Below are 25242 nucleotides of genomic sequence, written 5' to 3'. Positions count from 1 at the left end.
TTTGTATTCTTATTCTTTTAGATTATAGATTTTGTATTTATATAATTCTGCATTTTCACATATTGACTTTTTTATAGACTTTTCTCTTATGTTTTTTGTTTTTCAATTTATGCATTTCAAGTATTGCCTTTTTATAATTATTTCTTTATGTAGTTATTTCTCATTCATTGCCATTTTTATCTTCCTCCAACTGTAATTAGATGTATATCTGTAGTTCTGATGTAAATAAATAAATTCCAAAATTTTTGAAAGGAAGCTTGTCAAACTCACTGGACAATAATTAGACATACAGCTTCTCTATTATCCTTTTTGAATATTGGAACCACATAAGCAAGCTTCCAATCTTGTGGGACAATACCCTCAGCAACACTACTCCTATAAATCTGTGCAACTAGCCCCAATAGTTAGTCAGCACATTTCCTAAAGACCCTGGAGAAGATATCACCTGGTCCTGATGCTTTGTGAGCACACATTTTTATGAAGTTTCAAGACTTCCACATCTTCCCCTTCAATATCATTGACGACTTTATCACTTCTAATCTTTAGCATACACTTTTAATATGCAATAGAGTTGATCGTCCAAACCATGCATCCAACAAAATTTTATAATTGTTAGCAGTAACTGCGTAATTTACACAGCAGCAATATAACTGACTGTACCTTTCTCTCAATACAAATAGTCTAATTGATGTAATAAGGTTGATTCTTCATTATACAGTTGACGCTCATTATAACAACCCTCCATTATTGCGACCATTATCAACCGGTACGATGAGTCTAGAATGTTTTCCTATTCATGCCATGTTATTTTAATCCAATATAATGACTGGCAAAGAAAATTCAATGCAATACAACATCTGAACTCAGCTTTGGCATACTACTTTTTTTTTGCAAAGAAATAAAATACGTCCTATGTGCTTGACCCTGAGCATGCAAGGGCTTACATCACAACAAAGTGAATAATGTAATTTTTTATTCCGCTCTTATATGGAATTCTCTTAAGAAGTTGAAAAAAAACTTTTTCAATATAATGATATAATAATAATATATGATCAATATAATAATATACCTCCCAATATACACTAAAGAGCCAAAAAAACTGGTTCACCTGCCTAATATCGTATAGGGCCCCGTGAGCCCGCAGAAGTGCCGCAACACGACGTGGCATGGACTAATGTCTGAAGTAGTGCTGGAGATAATTGACACCATGAATCCTGCAGGGCTGTCCATAAATCCGTAGGAGTAAGAGGGGGTGGAGATCTCTTCTGAACAGCACGTTGCAAGGCATCCCAGATATGTTCAATAATGTTCATGTCTGGGGATTTAGGTGGCCAGCGGAAGTTTCTAAAGTCAGAAAAGTGTTCCTGGAGCCACTTTGTAGCAATTCTGGACGTGTGGGGTGTCTCCTGCTGAAATTGTCCAAGTCCGTCGGAATACACAATGGACATGAATGGGTGCAGGTGATCAGACAGATGCTTACGTACCTGTCACCTGTCAGAGTCGTATCTAGACATATCAAGGGTCCCATATCACGCCAACTGCATACGCCCCATACCATCACAGAGCCTCCACCAGCTTGAACAGTCCCCTGTTGACATGTAGGGTCCATGGATTCATGAGGTTGTCTCCATACCCGTACACGTCCATCAGCTCGAAGCAATTGGAACCGAGACTCGTCAGACCAGGAAACGTGTTTCCAGTCCTCAACAGTCCAATGTCAGTGTTGTCGGGCCCAGGCGAGGCGTAAAGCTCGCCTGGGAATTTGGGGAAGGGTTGCACGTCTGTCACGTTTAATGATTCTCGTCAGTCGGCATTGGTCCCGTTCTTGCATGATCTTTTTCCGGCCGCAGCGATGTCGTAGATTTAATTTTTTTACCGGATTCCCGATATTCACGGTACACTCGTGAAATGGTCGTACGTGAAAATCCAAATTTCATCGCTACTTCGGAGATGCTATGTCCCATCTCTCGTGCGCCAACTATAACACCACGTTCAAACTCACTTAAATCTTGATAACCTGCCATTGTAGCAGCAGTAACCGATCTAACAACTAAGCCAGACACTTGTTGTGTTATATAGGCGTTGCCGACCGCAGCGCCGTACTCTGATTGGTTCCATATCTCTTTATTTGCATACGCATGCCTGTACCAGTTTGTTTGGCTCTTCAGTTTACCATTATCCATGCAATGAGGGGTGTATCATACAACAAAATACAACACATATATATAACTTTCGTATGTGGTTTTAAAAATACACAGTGAGCTGAAGTTAATTGATCGAAGCACTCCCAGTCCCAAATAATGTAACAAAAACTTGAATCTTTTCGCAAAAAACACTTCAGATGTGAGTTATCTACTTAACATTTTTAAACAAGCTATTTTTCCCTCAACAACCATAAAGAATTGAGTACAGCAGCAAATTATATTAAACTTTGTGATAAAATATTTATTGACAAAATTGACAAAAAAAGATGGAAAGAAATAATAGAAACAAATAAAAGCTGATGTTAGACAAAAAAATGAATATGCATTCAATTTATACAAATTACATCATCATCTTCATTTTGAGCTAGCACACCACAATTTTTTGTCTGTGAAATGGAATGTTGCGTCAGTGATGCCTTCGACTTCTCCAACTCTTTGTCTAATAAACGGCACATTCGAAAATAGTCATTGTTATGTGGATTTGAACTAGTTCCTGTAAAAGATTTGTAAGATGTTTTACTCTTCAGAGTTGAGACAGTGGGCTTTCTTGCTGGAATTACTTGTATTTCATCACTTTTGTGGCTCATAATTTCTATCTCAGGGCTACAAGCGCTTTCTACCTTTTCAGTTTTTTTCCTTCCATAATTATTCCATCTATCGCCTACATTACAAAAAAATAACAAAAAATGCGCATGAAACAGGAGTATACAAATAATTCAGGTTCTGAATATTTATGTGGAGTTTTTTTCCACCTCAGATTTTTTAATTTTAAATCTCAATCAGCTGGTTTTTTATGACAACCATCTATATAGTAAGATCAGCTTATAACAAAGTTGAAGGAAGCTGTTGTAAAAACATTTGTTTTATCCATACCATATTTAAAAATAATGTGTTGACTGGGAAATCAAATATAACTAGAGTAGTGCTTTATATGTACAAGGGCATTAAAAAGTAATGAGACTGATGGCAAAACAAGTGTGAATAATGTCATGTGCTTCACTAGACGAGCCTTTATTATTGCACAACATCACACATTTCTGGAACATGGCACAAATCAAGTTATAAAGGAAAATACGTTTTGAGCAGATAGAAGATGTAAAATCCAATGTTGAAACACTCAAAATATATAGAATGAAACACCAAAGGTTAATGTAGTCCCTTCTTCAGTAGAAAAATTAAAATCTTCAGAAAGTAATTTTTCCACTGAAGAAGGACTACATTTGCCTTGAAACAGCTGAATGGTGTTTCAATCTATATATAGGGTGGTCCAGAAGTCTGTCTGGACCTGTTTTGAAAAAGAAAAAAAGAAAGCTATCAAAGATAGAGACAAATGGCTTAAAGCATTTGAAAGAGAAGGATAAGTGACAAATTTAACTTTTTTATTCGACCGTGTTGCTTAAGAGCAACACGAGTTCTTTATATTTCTCAAATGAACAAACACATTGTATATTTTGAGCTCATTTTGAAGAGTTAAAACAACTTGAAATAGTGCAATGTACAAGCAATACAGCTTGTTGACATATCCATGTTACAAATAACATGGTAAAAAATGCTATATAAGCTTGACATCTTCCGTGTCGCTGGTGCACATGTAAAAATTTTGTAGTAAATAAAAAACTTTTATATATATATATATATATATATATAAACCTTCTCTTTCACATGCTTCAAGCTGTTTGTCTTTATCTTTAAAAGCTTTTGATTTTTTTTTTCAGAACACATCCAGGACCATCTTGTATTTTGAGCATTTTGACATTAGATTTTACATCTTCCAGAAGTCAAGATGGAGAGTAGAATGAGCTAAAATTTATTGTTGTCTATTTGTGATAGTGAAGATAGCCAGAGTATTTCATGTTTCCATAGGCTTTCACAAAGTAATTCAAATTCCTCCTCTCTAGTCATCAGATGCAAGCAAAAATTAACCCCCCCCCCCAATGCTTCTTTATAACTTGGAATTGACCCCTCTAGCACACAGAATACCAGTTGCAGATAGCTGTTTTACAGTGTTACTTGTATTTAGATGCCAATTTGGTTTTTTCATCCAGATTTCAAACAATACTCATAAAATTACATCAACGCTTCAGGAAAACTGTTCTCATGGAGAATTAGGAAATTTGAGAAAAAATAATGAACATGGAAATTGTTAAAAAATCAAAATATTGAGATTTGCAGATTTTCCCAATTATATATATGGGTGAAGTTGTGAAAAAAGTTTTTTTATTATTATTATTTTGATATATTACATGAAAATTGAAGGAAAATGTGCTATGATTATTGTAATTACCATCCATTCACATCATACTCATAAAATCGCCCTCTTGAGATCTGCAGCCCACACTTAAAAACAAACATTACATATACACTCCATTAATTACTATCATTATTTTTTTATTATATATTCCATTGATGTTGAAAGGTGTCGTTATTTTGATTATGTCATTGTTGATTTCTTCATACGTAAACGTCCCCATTGAAACTTGTGGCCTACACATAAGATCAATTGAACACGCATCAATCACCTTAATTAGCTCCATATATGACCACATGAAAGAACTAAATCCCTCATTTTTTTACTCTTAAACTCTGCCCCCCATGTCCATGAATTATATCGATGGATGGGAAAAAATACTTCGTGGAATTCAAATATGAAATTTCAGGCCATTTGAGCCATAATTTTAATGAGAATTCAAAGCTTTATAAAAATTCTTTGTTCATGGCCCCAATTCATGTTGAAACGCGAATTTCATGGCAGACGACTCATCTCCCCCAACACGCTTTTTCGCAAGCTTCTTAGGGGAAGGCCGTGTTGTAAACCTTGAACTGTCACTCACTCTGACATGAACTACTGCGGGAGCTTGTCTTCCCGCCTCCAAATGAGAAGGCCGGAATGTACACCAAAAACCCGGAGCCGCAGAAGGAGGATCTGGCTTTTTTTTCCCTGTTGATTGTGAGGCAGGGCTAAGTGCCATCTACCATCTAAGTTTTGGATGGGTTGCCATCTGAACCCATAGGATGACCTGAACAGGTCCAAGCCAGGACCCGCTCTACTAGGCTGATGAACACGTCCGCCAAAGGTCCAAGCCAGGACCTACTCTACTATGCATCGATGACCAAGCCCCCCCCCCCAAAGGTCCGAGCCAGGATCAGGACCGTCTGAAGAGAACCGTGGGGCCCCCGGGCCACGTGATTTTTCTCGCGAATTCTCGAAAAATTCAACTACTTCTCCTTTTTCTGAGGCCCCTGGGCCGTGCCCGGGTAGGCCCATACATTAAGACAGCACTGGCCAGGACCCACTCTACTAGGCTAATGAACAAGCTCACTGAAGGTCCGAATCAGGACCCACTCTACTAGGCACAGAGGAACAAGACTGCCGAAGGTCCGAGCCAGGACCCCCTGAGGATGACGCAATGATCCGGAATCGGACCCATTCTGTAAGTGAAAACTGTTTGACTGTTCCCTCCATTTGTTTAATTCCCCACTAGATTAAACCCCTCTGAGGGATGCCCCACATTTTAATTAGGTATATTAGTTTCTCTCCAGTATAATAATCCCCACGAGGGAGCTAACCTCATAAACTTATAACTGCCTGGATGTTCTATAGTTTGCCATGGATAAATTGCATTTCCAGTGAATAACTTTTTTCAATAGGGCCCCCCCCCTGTTTTTATAACATTACCTATTTCTCTCATGCATTAAAAATTTAAACCTGATAATATAAATTTGGACTTGAATGCCTTATTTGTGTCGAGTGTTGATTTCACATATGTTGCCGTGTTTTTATTTTTTTGGATAATGTAAACTTTTCAGCATAAGGAACCTGGGTGTGTTTGCCCTTCCCCCTCTTCACGGCCAATCTCCTGAGTTAATTTTAAATTAAATTGTAACTATATAATGAGTAACTTTCAATTCAAATCAACATAACACTGTGGCGAAAACAGGGTTGGTCCCCAACATTATGTGATGGTTTTGTCACATTTTTGCCATATCATACTTTTACAAGCACAAGTGAATATTACAGATGTTCAAGAAATGTATTATCCAACAACTTTTGTCAACAATCTGAAAATGCCTGCAGCAGCAGAAAGTTTGTTCAATTAATTTGCAGCTGCAATGGTGTATATAATGCTGCATAAAAAAAATGAACATTTAAATGGCATGATGACGTTTTTGAAAATGAATCTCAATTATGTCTACTAGAGGACTGTAGTGCCAGACATGACCCAGGCTCTGTCCCATGGGGAGATATAAGAGCATTACCCTGAGAGGTTGGGCCACTTTGGAGAGAACTGAGTATGCTGGGTCAGAAAGCTTGGGAGCCAAGCTCCCCAGTCCGGCACTGATGTGCTGGGCCACTTCTCGCCTTTGGTTGTAGTCAATGGCTAAGTGGCTTAGGTGTGCCTGTCTTTTGCGTGTGGCCAGCCCAGGTGCTGGGCCACTTCCCACTTGTGGAAGCGTACCGTGGCTTCTACTAGAGGATTGGGTTAAGTATTGATATATAATGGGCCACTGATGTAAGGTACCACATTGATATCCACGATTTTGAACACAGCGATGTATCATTAATCGTGATGTTAATTTTGCGAACATGCTTGTGCGAGGTATCAGAGAAATCCGATGTTACATTGAGTTGAAATTGACAATGTTCATTTAGTTAATTTGCATGCATGATGTATCGGGAAAGCCAATGATGTTTCCTCATGTTATGTGAAAAATTGCTGTTTTTAAATTAATTTTTTTACACTGTTTTAATGCACAGAACTTTATCTTTTTTTTCTTTTGAGCAGATTGAATTTTTCCCTAAACTCATGTATCAACAAAAAGTAGTTAGGCTCAGAAAATCTACAAAAACTGAATTATTAGAAATTTTTCTTCATGGAAGGAGATTAGAAAATAAACCTTCTGATATTTCATGTTCATCAAGTATGAATTAATTGGAAAAAATTATGATTTCATCCTTTTCTTTATAACTCAGCCCTACCATTACTTGTTGCATGGCTCCCACATCCTAAATTAAATCTATCATTATCATTACACAAGTACAAAAAAAATGAGAAAAATATAGAAAAAAAAATTAACAAGGAGTCAAGTAAAAAAAATTACCCATTCTGGTAAATGCTAGTAAAAATTAGTATGGAAAACAATATATTGAATGGATAGTACTGGATATATAAGATTCATGGAGAGAAATTCAACAGAGGAGTGCAATTTAAAAATTTAAATTTTTTTTTTGAAGATTGAGATGTATTTAAAGGTAGTGAGAATTGACCTTTGAAAAGGAGGAGAATGGATTTATAGAAATAAAGCTGATGTAATGTAAGTATTCAGAGATGTTGATGAAGTTGTATTGATGATGTAATAAAATCATTTGTGGTAATTCGAATTATTCTCTTATGAAGACTGATTATAGGGAAAAGGGTTGAAAGATAGAACTCCAAACAGTTAGGCCACATATTAGAAGTGAATGAAACAAGGAGTAATAAAGAGTTAGTAAAAAAGACTGATTTATAAGTTGCTAGCCACAGTCTTTTTTGCAAATACGTAACATGAAACTCTTATATTTAAGATTGTGATCAATGTACATGCCAAGCTATTTAATTGTAGTAGCTAGTTCAAGACATGAAAAATTTAAATCAGAACTAATAGTACAATTCTGATTACGAAAAATTAAATTAGGGTTAAAATGAATGTTACTTTGGGAAGAGAAATTTATAAACTTGGTTTTTGATGTGTTTATCTGCAGGTTGTTAGAAACAAACCACTTTTGAATCATAATTACATCAGCAGACGTGCCAACTTTTGAAATCCAGAAATCCGGAGATTCTCCTGATGGGGGTACCCCCCCACCCGACACTCATAGACTCGATCAAAAAAAAAGTTCATAAAAAGTTTTTTTCGAAATTTTTTTTTTTTTTATAATAAATTAAGAAAAAGTTACATTCTTCCCCCCCTCAAGGCAGGTTCTGCATTGCCCCTGAGAAGAATATAATTCCATGCCAGTCTTTCCATGCAGAATAGAGAAATCACATCTACATACTGTTTATAAAGTATGTGTTTTCTTTCGTGGATATTATCAGTGATTGATAATCTTGGGTATATGAATTCTTAAAGGCTTTATATTTAGCTGTATATAGCTTAAAGTTTTATATTTTCTTTCTGAAGATGTTTAATCGGAAGAAACGATTTAAGAAAATTCAAATTACAAAGCTGCGGATGGAAAAACGTGTTTACAGCGCGACTGTTAATGGAATACAATAACGATTATACAGGAATTTCGGCAACCAAGGGCTTCCCCCTGATAAATGATTGCCGATAAATGCTACAAAAACAAAGTCGCGTCTTTGCCAGTTGCTTAAATGCGGTCACAGAGACTTTTTCTTAAGGCTGCTCAATGGAAATGACTACGGCTGTCCTCTATGGGTGTTTTCCCTAACGACGATGGTAATTATTGACGCCACGACAACGTGAAAGCTCGCGTAAAATCTAATTTTCAGACAAAATCCGGAGAAATTTTAACAAATCCGGAGAGCGGGAGGAAGAATGAAAAATCCGGAGTCTCCCGCTTAAATCGGGAGAGTTGGCAGGTCTGCATCAGTATTGATTAAGTCAGAGATTGGAAATTGTCAGCTGAGTAAAGTAATACTGTCTGCAAAAGTTATTATATTGCCATTTACGTTTAAGTTGCATAAATAATTTCTGAATATTGAAAATAATAATGGTCCCAAGACAGAGCCCTGATGAATGCCTTTCACTATTTCCAATAAGGGGCTTAGGCTATTGTGAATTTTGACTGATTATGTGATCATCATCAATGGTCAGGGGCGGTCTTGGGGCAGTGCGACCGGTGAAATAGCACTGGGCGCCAAATGAGAAGGGCAGCAGAAACGCGTTAGATATACATTACTAGAAAAATACCTTTAAGATACGTATTTATAAAAAAATAACTATAAAATATACATGAAAAATGACAGAGATGAGAATTTTTTTTCCAAAAAAACAAAAAGGTTTGAGTGTATATAATATTACGGTTATTTTGCGAAAAGAAAATAATCAATGGGAAGTGCACCTATATACGTACAATACATAGATTTTGGTCAGATAAAAATACACTCTCTCTTTCTCGAGTTCTTTTCATTTACCCCCGCAGGAGATTTTTTTTGGAGGGGGGGGGGGAAGCAATTTATTTCTCCGTTGTTGTGCAGCAAAAAATAAAAATGATGGAGGAATCGCCCTCGGTCACCCAATTTTTCTACTAACGAAAGCAAATGTGTTTTCCTGTGTTGTGGAGAGTATTACAGGAATTGAAGGTGTCTTCTGATGTGGGAAATATTTTGAGCCAGAAGGCCTTTCATGCCTCTTTTTTCCCGACTTGTATTACTTTTATTAAAAACACAGAATCGAATTGCCAATACAGTACAGTATTTCGAAAAAAAAAATTTAAGAAAGAAAATGAATGAATTATGAAACCTATAATTAGCTCACCATTTTAAATAGGGATCCTGCATTTGGGCCTAGTTCCTACCTGTCACACGAGGAGAAACAAAAATGTTCTCGCACGAGAAAACCCATGCACTTTAGTGCCCCTGATCACTGGCCAGTCTCCCGACTCACCCTACTTTCCTACTAGTTCAACCAGGGGTAGCTCGGTGGCACTGGGTGTGCTCTAGAAGGGCGTCAAATCCGAAGTGAAAGAGCAAAAGAAAATTCAGAAAAGTTATTTGTGCTTGCTGTGCGTAGGGGGGGGGCACCAAGTCTGAGGTAGACAGGGGGAAAAAAAGTTAGGGGAAATGATTTCTGCCCCCTCTAGTAGGAGCGCCAAATCCGGCGTAAAAGGGTGAAAGAAATTACAGAAAATTATTTCTCTCACTTTAGGAAGGTCGTTATATCCGAAGCAGAAACGCAAAAGAAAAAAAAATTAGGAAAACTTATTTGTGCCCTCTTTAGGAGGGGCGTTAAGTTTGAAGTAAAAGGGCGAAAAAATAGGAAAATGATTTCTGCCTGCTCTAGGAGGAGTGCCAAATCCAAGAAAAAATACCAAAAGAAATTCGACATGATATGTTATGACATAAAATATTGCTGTTCCTTTGAACGCATCAAAACGAAGCGATTGAAACAAAAGGTTTTTTTAATTGGGGACGTCGGGGGAACAAAAATAGGTCCCACTCGGGTACAGATTTTGTCTCAAGCCACCCCTGAGTGCAACGTATGTGTGTATATATGGAAAATTTTAACAAACTGTACATATACACAACTGAACATCTTTTTGGAGTTTCATGGACCTTGTTCCAGATACCTGGTGAGTAACAGTAAAGTCTCCTATGAGGCTCCTAGACAGTATCTCTTTCTGTCTAGGAGGCCTTGGTAAGGTGTGGCCACAATGGGATTCCTTCCTTTGGGAAAAAAGACAATTTCCTTTCAAAAAACTAATGAGGAACCGACCGACTATCAAGAAGGGCCGTAAACCTCAATATAAATTCGAACGAAATGAAAATCTGGTGATCCTAGTGAAGTTTTCGATTTTAATTTTTGTTGTATCAGTTTTCTATAAGATTTGTAAGAATTTTAATCATCTTAAAGAAAGTCATTTTGAAGGTAAGTCATTTCTTCGACGTTAATCTTAAATAAGAATTAAACAAAACCTATCGAATTTTGCTGCTTATAATCCGCAGATGCAAACCTTGCTAGTTTGAGGGAAAAAAGGCACCATGTACGGTCCGCAGCGTTATATAACCCACATGAGAAAATTTCATTTATCAATATAAAGGATTATGCATAACCCTTTTAGACCCTGTATGCACAAATGTGCGGGTTGCTTCTTTTCACTTTACATATTCTATTTTTAACCTCAGGGATGTTCAGCCTAAACTTCAAGAATTGTGCATTATCATTGAAATTAAAGCTGAAGTTCCTGAGGTTAAAAAAATCTACAGAGAGAAAAAAACAACCCCTTCCTAGTGCCGTCTTAACGCATGGGCCCACCCAGGAGTGGCTCGGAAACCTCAAGAGTAGAGGGGCCTCACGAAAATGAGATGATGTATATGAAATCTGGTGGCCTTTGTGCCTGTACTTTGCAGCAACTACTGACTCGACAACCCGCAACAGATCTTCAATAGAACTATAATGTAGTGAACATCCTTTTTTTTAATCCAGGCCTGGTACGTAAATTTTTAATGATAATCAAGATCTCACTAATAAATTATAATTCCCGTCTTACCTGTCTGAAACACAGTAAAAATATATAAATGTAATCATTTATGTCCTAAATATAATTTGATAATTACTTAAAAACTATTTTTATATCTCGACTCGTTTTCGACTTGATTTAATTGTGTTTTGAATGTATTTTTAACCTATACGATCACGAATTCTTCCCCCCCCCCCCCCCAATGAAGGGCTTAACCCTCCACAACAAAATGGTTGGTGCCAAAAGTTCATATATCCGAAGGAGAGAGAGGTTATCTGCCCATAATTGAGGTAATAGTATCCCAGACCGACAAGAGTCTGAAGTGTTTAATAGATACAGGGGCAGCTGTAAATTTGATTCATAGGGACTTTATCGGGGATGACTCAGTGGAGACCCTACCTTGCCAACTAAAAGTAAGAGGCATCACTCAGGATGAGATGATTATCAAAGAAAAAATTAGTCTGATGGTACAATTTGGCGCGATATCATTATCCATAACAGTTTTTGTGTCCCCGGTACTGTTCTCAACAAGTTATTCAGCTCTACTTGGCTTTCCCTTTCTGGTCGAAAATGGTATCAACATATCCACAATGAGTAAGACCATTGAGGGACCTGAATTTTCCCACCCCCTTCTAACTTTTGAAGCCCCCAGCTCCCACTCTGTGACCCCTCAAGATGTTCCAAAGGAGGAAGTTTTAGATGTGGCCAAAGTCCCCAATGAGACGTTACCTCTCCCCCCCCCCCTCATTCAGAAAGTGTAGTCAAGTTGAGACTCAAGAATGTGAAATTTGAAATTGGAGAGTCAATCCTAATAGAAGCCCCCCTAAAAGGGAGGTCTTTGGCATTGTTGTCCATATCAGTTAGTAATGTCTTACCAGCGGGAGAAATTTTTGTGAAAATAGGCAACTTTGGTGACATTAATCAACCATCACCTTAAATAAAGGCATGAAGTTAGCCAAGGTGTCCTCGATGCCAACTGAGATACAGTCTACTGCAGTGAGCGCTGCCTAACTGGACAAAGAACCTGAGATCAGCAAAGACTGGGATGCCTGGGGCGATGAATTTTCGTTGGACCATCTCCCCCAGATCAACAAGAACTACCCAGTTGTTATCGGAGTATTTCCCTCTGTTTGCGAAGGTTGCGTCAGACTTGGAGGGCTGTGACACTCTTCCCACAGGATTTATCTTTGGGACGATGTCCAAATTCGGCAAAAACCATACAGGGTACCCTTCGATTTAAGGGAGGAGTTGGACAGGCAAATTGACGAGTTGTTGGCTGCTGACATTATTCAACTCAGTGAAAGTCCCTACTCAGTCCCTGTATTGCTCGTTAAGAAGAGAGACGGCTCCTACCAGTTGGTCACTGACTTCAGGATGCTTAATGAAAAAACAGTCGAGGATAACTTTCCCCTTCCCAACATACAAGAGTTAATAGAAAATTTATCAGGAGCTGAATATTTTTTCTCCCTTGACCTTGTGAGTGGTTACTTCCAGGTTTTTGTATACCCTGATGACAGATACAAGTGTGGGTTTCGCACTCATGTAGGCCACTACCAGTGGAAAAGCATGCCTTTTGGATTATGTAATAGCCCATGCACATTCCAATGCCTCACTCATGCAAACCGTTTTGGGCAACTTGTCCCCCTTCCAAATAACCATGTATCTAGATGACATCATAATTTCATCCAAAACCTTCCCCGAGCACCAAAACCTTATGGATAGGCTCAGAACATTATTTGACAGACTCTCTGTACACAAACTTAAACCGAGCAAATGTAATTTTGCCCAGAAAAAGCGTCACACCAAGGCTGCTCCAAAACAGGTTTCTCTCTCGCTGAGAGAGCTTGGCTTGTGTTGGCAACGGTCCCTAGGCACCAACAGCCATTTGGCGATATGCTCTACAACATTTTTCAATGTCCAGCGATAACCCTCTAGTTAACTAACACATAGAAATATCATTCTTCTTATTAAAAAGGATAAAACCATCCTTTTTAATAAAAAGAATATTATTAAGAAGGATAAAATCATCAGGTTGCTCAAGTCTTTTACAAAAAAAAACTGCAAGCTTTAGCTTTATTGTGTATTGAAGCCGAGATAACTCAAAAATTAGATTTTGATGACATTATCAATGATTTTGCTCACATGAGAGTGCAAAAAAAAAAAAAAAAAAAAAAAACCATTGTAAAATATTTCATGGAGAATTTTGCATTAAATTTCTCATTCAAAATAGTGCATATTTTTTTGATGCATTAGTCAAAGGGGCCCCCCAGTACCTCTTTTGCCTGAGGCCCCATCAAGTCAAAGTTGGGCCCTCTCTCTGCAGCCCCAATTCTGCACCCACACAACTATTAAGTTATACTTAAATGGAAAGAAGTTGGCCACCCCTGGTATTAGTATTTTAGAAATTTGATATCCATATTTGTTATGGGCATCTTTTTCTCAGCCACCTTGATGGGCATTTTGCCTGTTGTGGCCTTGTACTTGTATATATTTTGTTGAATCAAACAATTCCATCATTTGGCTTATAAATCAATAAGCAAGCACAAGTAAATCCAGTCTTTTTAAACAATCAAAAAAAAGATATTTAAGAGAAAAAAAATTATTTGATCAAAAAAAATTTATATTTAGTTCCTACCCCCTTGAGAAAAGCCATAGGATTTGGTCATCTCCACCAAATTCCGAAGTTCAGGATTGACAGCCTGGTGAGCTTCCTGTAGCACTTTTATAAGGTCCTCAGCTTGTTTTCTGTCATTGAATGTAAAAAAGGTATATGCTGTTCCAGTTTTATTAAACCTTGCAGTGCGCCCAATACGATGTATGTAGTCTTCTATATTCTTTGGGAAGTCCACATTGATTACATGTTTAATATCAACAACGTCTGTTGGAGGGTGAAAATTCAATAGTAAAATAATGGAATATTATATGTCCCATTAATTGGTCTCACATTACAGAATATACCAAAAAATATAATATACTTTGAGATATATACATTTATGAGTATATTTTTTGAAGAAACAACTTATAAAGTTTCATGCACATTGCATAGCTTTTTGTTATCAATTTTTTCACAAAACAATCAGTAAAAATAATAAACATTCATCTATAAAATCAACGGTTAATTGTGTCAACCCAAAGAACTTATATTTGTCATTTTGGAGTCAGACGAGACATCTATAAACAAGCAATACTCAAGTTGTTTTCTCAATATGAACAACAGGGGGCGGGCTGTGAGTGATTTGCGATGTGCTGAAGACCACATTTAAGAAGTCTCAGAATAACATTCAGTGTGTAGTACAACAGTGTTAAAGGGCCTTCAACACAATTAACCCAAAGGCAATTAAAGCAGTTTGGCATATCCTAAAGCTCACTGCGAAGGATTCAAAGAATGCTGAATTTATTATCATGTAAGATTTTTAGTTGTTGCCCCAGTCATGGATTATTTCATAACTAATTTACAAGAAACATCTAAATAATGAGAACAAAAATTTCGAAAAATTTATGGCAGTGTTGTATTTTAGAAATGGTATAGTGACTTTTGGAAACCCTGTACCTTTATACTGCACTACATAGACTTTGCAAGCCTAAAAAGTATTATTTAAGGGGCACGGTGTGTGTGTAGCCCAGGTTGATAAGATGGTTGTGTAAAGTACCAAAGGATATTTAGACATTATACATGATGAAAATTTGATACCCGATCCATCCTCGTCAGAACCTTTCTTAATGCGGAGGTACAACAAAAACAGTAACAACATGACCACAGAATATGCTTACTACCACAGAGATTACCCCCTCCCCACTGAGGGGTTAGCACACCAACCTCTTGGCACAAGATATATAAAAAAGGTTAAAATATCGAACGCTGCCATTTGGAATTGGCAATAAACTGTAGGTCCCAGTCTAGTTAATCCTTGTGTGCAAAAAATGACAGTGGAGCAACAAAATTGATCAAAAAGTATAATTTAATAATAAAAATGATCTTTTACACTTCAATTTTTGTGTTGAAAAAAAACTTTGGACAGAATTATGATTGCAGTAAAAACAGATTATTACAGTAGAAGCTAAGGATTTAACACACAATCCTATGGGTTCACTTTAGTTGGGGGGCGATGAGAGAGAAAAAAATTCTGATGAAGGGGGCGATGGAACAATACGTTTGGAAACTGGTATATCAATATATAACAATAATGAGTACAGCTCACTTTAAAAATGCAATATTACAAAACATCCTTTACCTAATCCTCTTGCTGCAACATCTGTAGCCACAAGAATTGGATATTTCCCAGATCTAAATTCTGTAATATATATAATATCACATTTGAAGCAATTTTCAAAAATACAAATATAACTCTCTATATATGTAAGACTCACCAAAAGTGGGGGGGTCTCCATTGTTTTAGGAATGGGAAATTTCCTCAAAGATTTCTAATGCAATATGCCAAATAATCACCTACGCCAAATAATTTAATATTAAAAATGTATGCTGCCAAATCATACAAAAAAAACTTTCATACTTTGGATTCTTCTTGATTATTGATCTATTATTCTCCTCAACACCGAATTTCTCATTGCCCAATTTAATTTATTCACTTCTCATTAATTTACTCTTCCCATCTATACTCAATTTACTTCATAACATTTAATTTACATTCATAAAATAATACTCAAAAAACCAGTTCATTCTTCTCTCATTCTTAAATTGTACAATACTCTTACAAAAAAAATTACAGGTGCTCATATATTTTTGACTTTCAAAAAATAAATCTTGAACTATTTAAAATTCTAAATATTTTGTTACTTTTAATTTCACCTTAAACTCTTACTAGCTTAACTTTGTCAGAAGAAGTTATTGTAATTATTTTGCTTTAACTTTTCAATGTTAATAAGATATAAAGCTGAATGCCTTTCAGCAGAGACAAAGGGCAGGAAGAAATAAAACACCAGAAATACACCCGCAAAATACATTATAGGTATGGATATAAGGCAACAATTTATACCAAACAGCAATGAAAATACTCATGATCTAAATCAGTGTTTCCCAAAGTGGGCAATGGAATTGTCCAGGGGGGAGATAGAAGCTACGGTTATGACATAGGATCCTATGGGTATGCGTGAGTTGGGGGGAGGGGCAATGAGAGAAAAAATTTCTGAAGAAGGAAGCGATGGAACAAAAAAATTGGGAAACCATGATCTAAATAATGGTGAATAATGATCATGAGAGCAGGAATGTCCAAAACTGATTTTGCAAAATGGCATCTAGAATGAGACTAGTAAGAAATCTGGTAACCTCAGACAGACACACAGGTCAAAAGGTAAGTCCTCAAAGTGTTAGGAAGACAACTGAGACGAGTCGCTGTGGCAGTAAACAACCACTCCTGCACCAAAGTAGTTCTTGGCTCCTGGATGGTTCTCAAAGGTAGTTGGGGATTTGTAATTGCCCTCCTAAGTGCATCTCAGACATCCTGCTCAATCAGGTTCAGGCTTGGAGCTTGCTGACCAATCCATCAGCAGAATATCTTTAATTAGAAGATATTCATTCACAGGGTCATTCCCAGGTATAATTTTTATATAAATATTCCAGGAGCAAATTCACAGATATTCAAATTCAAAAAATGGAAGAAATTTGGGAAAAACAGTGTTAAAGGTGGGTAAAATGGTTTTTCCCTCTACATTTATAGCTGTGTTATTTCCCAACTTTCCTCCATTTTTCAAATTCAAATATCTCAGTGAATATTGCACTTAGAAACATGAAATTTTTTTGTTGGCATCAGGAGAGACAGGGTAACAACTTTCTAATTGAGTTTTGGGGCACACAGGAACTGTGTAAAGTCTTTTATTTTTATTTCAATAACAAATTAATAAATGTTAATAACTACAAAACCCCTTGAAGCATGAATGACATATCTGAGTACAACATGTTATTTGAAAGCTTTTCCTAATTGGAAATATAGCTCTAGGATCAATGATTCGCCAATCGACTGCCATATACCCCCCTGTTTGCTATGCACCCTGTATATTACTATCATAGTTCTCCATACTTAGAATTAAGACAACCATAATCTTTTTCATGGGCAGTGTATCATATAGTATTAATTATTAGTTTTTTTATTTAGTGATACGTATATGCTTTTTACTGGGTTGCTGTATTTTGGTTATACAGTAAAACCTCGATAAGTCGTCACCTCAAGTTATCAAAAAATTATGATGGCTTAAGCAGAGTGTCAGTTTTAATGTGCAATGTTGTGAAAATCATATAAATTTAAAGTAATATGACATTTATTAAAGTATGAATCAAAATAACAATATTAATAAAATTTATAAATTGCGAAAGAAAAAATAATAGCAATTTTTTACCTTTTTTTATCTCTTATTACTTAAATTTTTGTGGTAAAATCATGGCCCCCAGGCCAGGATTTTTCGCGGCCCCCCTACCCCCCCCCCAAAAATTTTGTGCACCTCCCTTGAGAAAAGATTATGGTGTCTTTTTTCAGTGAAAAAAAAACCCCTTTCGGGAAGAAAAAAAATTTTGAGTGCTTCCCCCCCCCCCATGAGAAAATCCTGCTTACGATACTGCATTTGTATATCAGCAAAAAATCGCTACAACGATAATCGATAATAAATACATGTACAATGACATTTTTTTAAAATCTTGTTTGGAATTGCCTGGCTTAATGTTGAACTCTTGGTACAACAACATCATCTACTATGATAAACCCCTCTACCACGATATTTTTAGGAGATTTTTGAAATCGCTGCAACAATATTTTTTATATTTTGTTCAAAATTGTTTTGAATTTAGTTTTAACTTCGCCACTTGTTCTCGTTCTTCTGAAGGCATCTGATAACATCAATATTTTGCACTAAATGATCACCGAAAGCTAAAGTTATTTGTATTGCTGCACTCTGTGTACGACACAAAAGCACTATGCGGTAAGCTTCTTTACAGGGACAATACACATCTAGTTGATTTTTATAAATAAACTAATCAATTACAATTTTTTCTAATGAATAAATACATAAAAGCACATTTTCCGATGATATTAACAATGCCAATAAGGAAAAAAATGACAACAATATCATAAATTTGATCACACGTCAGGATAATGTTTCCTCTTTAATCCCTCTACCACAATATTTTTTTGGTCCGTAGAATATTGTTATATCGAGGTTTCACTGTATATTTAAACTAAATAATAAAATATAATTGTGTGTGTGTAATAAATATTATTACATTTCGAGATATGATTATGTGATTTGTATATAATTTTACGCAATACAATAGAGCTCCCCTATGGGCCAATTAAGAGAGCAAATTGGTTAGGTGATATGGTTTTCCCATAGAAACTTGTGATTGCCATAGGCGTACACAGAATTTTCACGAGGGTGGGGGGGGGGGGGGTTACATTCTTTTTTACTGCAAAATAACCCTATAATCTCGGCTCTGGGGGGGGGGTTAGAACCCAAAACCCCCTTTGCATACGCCAATGGTGATCGTGATCCATGGTCGGCAGGGCAGCAACTAGGGGGGAGGACAAGCAGGTATCTTGCCCAGGACCAGAAGGGTGCGCAAAATTCACCTTTTATAGCTCTTCTTCAAAATTACGGGGGGGGGGGGGGAGGGTGTCAAAATATGTGCTTACCTCAGCTGATCAAGCATTTAGTTGCGGCCCTGATGGCTAGTGTTCAAGTTCAATGTCAGTCTCTCGATTAACGATAATACCTCTATTATGGTATTTTTCTTTGTCCGCAGAATATCGTTATATCGAGATTTCACTGCAGTTCTATCATGCATAATACTAGCTATAATACCCGGCGCTGCCCATGTTTTCTTCATTTATTGGGAGGATTGGAAAAGTAACAAACCATTAGAAAGGAATAAATATATAATACTGGCAGGATTAAAGAGGTGACAAATAATTGTGTAAAGGCATATGCACGTGTAAAACGCATTTCTAGGGAACCACGGTAACCAAAGTAAACATTCCGAAAGAGATTGTTGAGGCCCAGAAACCATTGTTGCCTGACGGTTTTTCGTCCATTTTGGGCATCTGCCCTTCTCTGACAAACTGTTAAAGTAGCCTATCGTTCAATACGAGTCCTGTTTGGTATATATCCAAACTTTGGCGACGATCAATCTAAAATTGTGGATTTGTATAGAGAACGTACACACAGACAGAAAATCTATATATATAAAATTGGTTTTGTGTGTGTGTGTGTGTGTGTGTCTGTTCTCTATACAAATCTACAATTTTAGATCGATCGTCACCAAATTTTGCATATATACCAAATGGGACCCGACATGAACGATAGGCTACTTTAAAATTTCGTCAGAGCAAGGCAAATGGCCCAAATGGGCAAAATACTGTCAGGCAACAATGGTTTTTGGGCCTCAACAATCACTTTCGAACGTTTACTTTGGTTACAGTGGTTCCGTAGCAATGCGTTTAGGAGGTGTATATGCACATTTACAATGGTTTGTCACTTCTTCAATGCTGTACGTATATGTATAATAGTTTATGCCTTCATAATGGTTTGCCACTTTTTTCAATCCTCCCAGTAATGAGAGCTTTTTGAATCGATGTCATCATCAGTATCACTTTGAGGGTAAGACAAGGAATGATCCCCATAGAAATCAGTGTTAAAATTGCCGATTTTACTGTAGAAATGCGGAAATTTAGTGGGGTTTTCTGACACATCAATAATTTTAAAAAATCATATTGAATTCTTGATTTTTGAAATACTGAATTCGCTTAGAGGTATACGAAGCCCAGGAAAATAAGTATGAAGTATTTAGCCAGACATACTTTTAAGTTGAATATCCATGCAAAAATACTGATTTCAACTTCTTATTTATATCCTCTCAATCCTGAAAATTAATGTCTCCGTATTGTCTTTTATTTCATTCATTTCTACATTTCTTTAAATTAGATTTGTTTTTTTCATGAGCCTCGCAGGAAGTCCTCATATTGGTTACCTTAGACACGGTTTGTATGTCCCTCAAAGAAAGAGGGGGATATCGCGTGATCCATAAAGCCTCATTGAAGAAAACCCCGGCAGCGCCGGGTATTATAGCTAGTATATATATATAGATATATATGCACAGTATCCAATTTATCCTTAGTTTCTCTCAGATAAGATATCCACCTCATCTCTATAGTTTCGTTGTTCACCAAGTAAGCAAGTATACTCATACTACACCAAATGAAAAATTACTGTAGAGTGTCTACATGATGAACCAGTTTGAAACGTGTTTTACACAAAACAAAATTTCTATCCAAATGTTTAATTTAGAACATCAAAGATTATTCCTATAACACACGGGTTCTCAAACTGTGCGCCTCCAACCTTTGTCTTGGTGTGAGGTTTTCAAAAATATTCTTTGTTAAAAAGCTCTGGAGAGCCGGTGGAGCTCACGGATAAGCATTGAATAGGGGAAAAGGGCACCTCAGGTGGTAAAAGTTTGAGATGCCCTGCTCTAACGTCATGGAAAGTTATTCCATGCAATGCTTTTTTTGATAAAACGAAGCGATTCCGTTATGCCAGTTGATTCACTTATTTATGTTCACTTCATCTATTCAACTGAGCAACTTGACAATTCTGTTACAGTCATTTATATGACATTCAAGAGGCTGAGTCAAAACGTTTTATCTGTAAGTTGAAGTGAATAACTGAGCCTTTTTAAAAAATTATTCCCCCCCCCCATACATATAAAATGTTATAAAATTTTGTGTGTTTAATTGCATTCCAATTCTGTTGTAAAAAATATTTCATACTTGAGAGGAAATTAAATCACATTTCAAATCATTTAAAGAAATAAAATTTAGCACAACACATACATTACCTTTGGGGCACGACATTGGGAACAAAATTGCAACAAAATCTTCTCAACTTACGAAAAATTTCCCCATCTTGGACTTTTTTTTTTGGCATTAGATGATTTTCAATCAGGAGCTTGCTCTTTTGTTTTGTTTCTCTGCTTTATAATCATTTCAAAAAGTTGAAATGAAGATATTCAACTGGTTTGCAAGATGAACTTTCGTTATTAATTCTTGTTGAATTCTTCCAAAATTTCCAGTTTTTTTAGAGAGCGTTTTTTGTTTTTCCGACATTACGAATGGCGGATTTGACACAGTCAGCAAGCAGTGCTGTCTGAACACATGGCCTTACCCGAGCATGGCCCGGGGTGCCTCAAAAGAAGAGGGGCCTCACAAAAATGTGAACTAATTGAAATTTTTGAGAATTTTCCAGGTTGGGCCTCAGAGAAATCAATTGGCCCGGGGGCCCCATGATGCTCTTAAGACGGCCCTGTCAGCAAGCAAAGCACCACATCGAAAGAACTTACTGTACATGAACATACAGAACTACACCTATCTTGGTATAACGTTGAAAACATAAGGAGAGAAAATTTTTGAAAGGTCATATGGCCATCAAAACATTTGAAACCTATTTCTTCGGGACTCTCCACATCTGCGTATTCTCAGAAAGAGGCAATAAACAAATCACCTAAGTGTCCCCTCTAAATGGTCATCAGCCATCTCACTGGCAATTTTTGTATACGTCAGCAATCACCCTAAAATTTATGTCTTTTGCGGTGACAATATGCAAGAACTGTTGCAGCGCAATGCTTTTTCACTGCATACAAAAATTTTGTGCGCATTTGATGGATATAAATTACGTTTTTCTTTTTTTTAAAGTTTCCGAGTTTGAGTCGAAGTGAAAACGTTGAATAATTGAGGTTTTACGTTAAATAAATTAATGAAATATTTTAACATTAAAATGTATTGTTATCAATTGCTACCAAAGTTAAACGTCGTATAAACATGAAAGTTGTATAACTGAGTGACGTATGAACGAGGTTACTCTGTAATTTGTAGATATGCCCTACTGAAAATAATCGTTTTTAAACGTTATGAAACACAATTCAGCAAACATCGCAACTGGCCTCAAGGCAGGGCCAAACTCTTCGGACATAGATTTATTATAGTTAACTCTTAATGCTCAAAATAAAAATTTAACACAAATTCACATTTTTAGCTTTGCTTACCGTTCTTTTGGGCTAGAACCGTAGGATTCATCCATGTGGGGAAAAAATTAATCCTTTAAGTACGCAAACTCGTTCAACTATTTTACTAAAAGATTTCGAACAACTGTATTTTTGCAGACGCAAACCGTAAATATTTTTCTGTTCAACTGATCCAACAAAATGTCGTCTGTGAATAGTTTTGAGGGAAGATTTGTCCTCAAGACAGTACAGTGCATAAAAAAGGCTGACACAGAATGTAGCCTTTTTTTCAGAAGCAAGGAAAAACCCCTTGATTTGTTCGGACTGGGAGAGGGAGGGGATTATTAGAGGGGCCGTGAGCGAAAATACGGGATTCAGTACACACACCGTTATACCTCCATCGTGTCAGTAATAAGAGTTGGCACCAGAGAGTTGCAAAATAAGTCGCACTAAGGAGGAAAACGTTATATGCGGGATCCACTGTATTCTGCACAAAAGCTTGCAGCAAAGCTGTCTCAGCATCATAACCCGCCCACGAGAGTGAGGCTGGTGGCGCTTCAGGCCTGGGGCCTGGACCATTCTTGTCTTTTTTTCACACTATTAGTTCACTATAGAGCAGGGTTGTTTGGTTTAAACCATGGTTTTAACCAAGTGGTTTTTTTCAAAAAATCAAATAAAAGTTGCCTAAATATCATTTTTTTTCCTTGAAAAATATCATATTGGTTCCTTATTAGCCAAAATGTTTCATTTTTACCACATTTTATATCCTTGGGGTACATTCTGATAGATAGTATATCTTTAAATGACATAAGATTTTATAAGTGGTTTTTTTCAAAAAGTCTCATAAAAGTGGCCAGAATATATATATATATATATATTTCATATGAAGTATCTTAGTCATTTAAAGTTATATATAAAAGCCAAAATTTCTCATTCTTACAAATATTTTCTAACCTTTGGCTACATTCTGATGCTCTATCTTTAGCAAATTCATGAATAAGGATTGCATCACACATCTAAATGTAGTGGTGTATTATCTCACAGGGTTTCTTTTTCCCTTCACAAAGAAGCAGCTACAGTAGTGCCACCATCATGCTAGGGGCAGGTGGTCCTATAATCCAATAAAAACACCAGCTGTCCTTAAAGGACAAAGACTAGTGTACTAGTTGTTACATTACCTCACATACATTTTCATTTTCTTTCCCATAAGAAGTAGCACATCTCCTACTGTATATCTCCCAGTCCTAATATTCAATCGTTTTTTTTTTATACTTTCATGGCAGCCCAGTTAATCAAGGTTCTACTGTATAGTAGTAACAGATTTATGAAAAATAATCAGCTACATACAGGGTGATTATAATTTAAGTTTTGATTCCAAAACTATACAATAAGTACTGATCAGAATGAATGAAAATTTGCATGGATACTCCTGAAGCAATGAAAGTTTCTTTCGCAAAAGAAAAAAGTGCAAAATGTGCAAGTAGATGATGCTGTACTTGGCGAGCAGTATAATCTATTTTGTGTAACCACATCATTTCGGCACTTCCACAGCATCAGTGTGTGGATAGAACTTCTATCAAGATGCACATTGCAATCCCAGCAAAGCAGCTGCTGAAGACCCATTTTGACAGGATGCACCTTAACCCTTGCAACTTCTGGCTGTGGGGGTACCTCAAAATGTTATAAACAGTGGTCAGATTGCAAACTTTGGTGAATTGCAATCGCTAGCACAATCCCTATATGTTAAAAGTTCCTCAGGAATATTAACGGGGGGGGGGGGCACGTTTGGTTTAATAAAGCTGAACTGCAAGCACATCCACATTATGACCATGGGGCATACTCTGATTCTGTTGTTGAACATGAATTTTTGTGCTTTCAACCTCATAGCCAGAACACGCGGTGGACAACATATTTAACATTTCTTAAGTAAGTTGTAGTTATTTGTTCAATTACTTCGTTTTTTGTGATGTTTCCATGAATTATGAAATCGTGAAATGCTATAATTAAGGTATCATTCTGCCATGACTGGCTATCATTTCCATTCTGCGAGCAAATTTCCCACATGTGGATGATGTCATTAATTTTACATTTTTAAGTATTTTTTCCCTTTATCAAATAAAATTGAATTTTTTCAGGAATATTCATGTCAATTTTCAAGTCATTCTGACAATCGTTCTTTTTTTACAGTGTTTTGAAATCAGAACCTTAGCTATAATCACCCTGTGTATCGTAAATCATTGCTAATTAATCTACATTATTTATGCTTCATTAAATACATTATGAGATATACGGAAGACTGGATGTTGTGAAGATATTTATTATTTGAGATGTTAATTTTTTTAAGGAAGGAAAAACTCATCTCTGCCTCTACCGGGAGACAAACCTGAGTCCCTCGATTGCCGGACGAGTGCTCTGACCACTAAGCTACAGAGGAGATAGAGATTTTCCTTCGCTAGAGCGTATATATATGTGCCGAACGGAACCGTGCAATGGACGGTGAACTGATCAGCTGAGATTTGATGAACGATCAGATGAGTTTTTCCTTCCTTAAAAAAATTAACATCTCAAATAATAAATATCTTCACAACATCCAGTCTTCTGTATATCTCGTATTAACAAGTGAAGAGTGACATTCATGTCATAAATACATTATATTCACCTAATTTTTATTACTTTTTGCAAAATAGCTTCCTAATTAAGTATACTGAAAGTAACTGGAGAAAAACCTTTATATATTATATGATTAATAATAACATTAAAAGAATTTTCAAACACACAGTAATCCATTGAGTTAAGCAAAAAATAATTAAATTGCAAAAGTTGGTTTTTGTTAAAATGTAATAAATATTTATTGATTA

At 36.4% G+C, this 25242-nt stretch overlaps 1 protein-coding gene across 1 annotated transcript in view; it reads right to left on the bottom strand.

The window, feature by feature from the left end:
• Positions 1–2424: 2424 nt before the first annotated feature.
• The window catches only part of LOC149084947 (uncharacterized), a 97892-nt gene continuing 75074 nt past the window's right edge, over positions 2425–25242 (bottom strand). Inside the window, exons 12-14 of the mRNA XM_089232692.1 lie at positions 15618–15677; positions 14021–14263; positions 2425–2865 (exon numbers count right to left, since the gene is read on the bottom strand). Of these exons, the coding sequence (XP_089088818.1) occupies positions 2531–2865; positions 14021–14263; positions 15618–15677 (638 nt within the window). The 3' untranslated portion in view covers positions 2425–2530. The remainder of the gene's footprint in view (positions 2866–14020; positions 14264–15617; positions 15678–25242) is intronic.

Source organism: Pholcus phalangioides, unplaced genomic scaffold, assembly GCF_987345545.1.
Source record: "Pholcus phalangioides strain wild (caught in Gottingen) unplaced genomic scaffold, Ppha-v1.0 ptg000007l_1, whole genome shotgun sequence".
Lineage (NCBI taxonomy): Eukaryota > Metazoa > Arthropoda > Arachnida > Araneae > Pholcidae > Pholcus > Pholcus phalangioides.
Note: the sequence above shows the minus strand (reverse complement) of the source record. Positions and strands in the feature narration are given on the sequence as shown.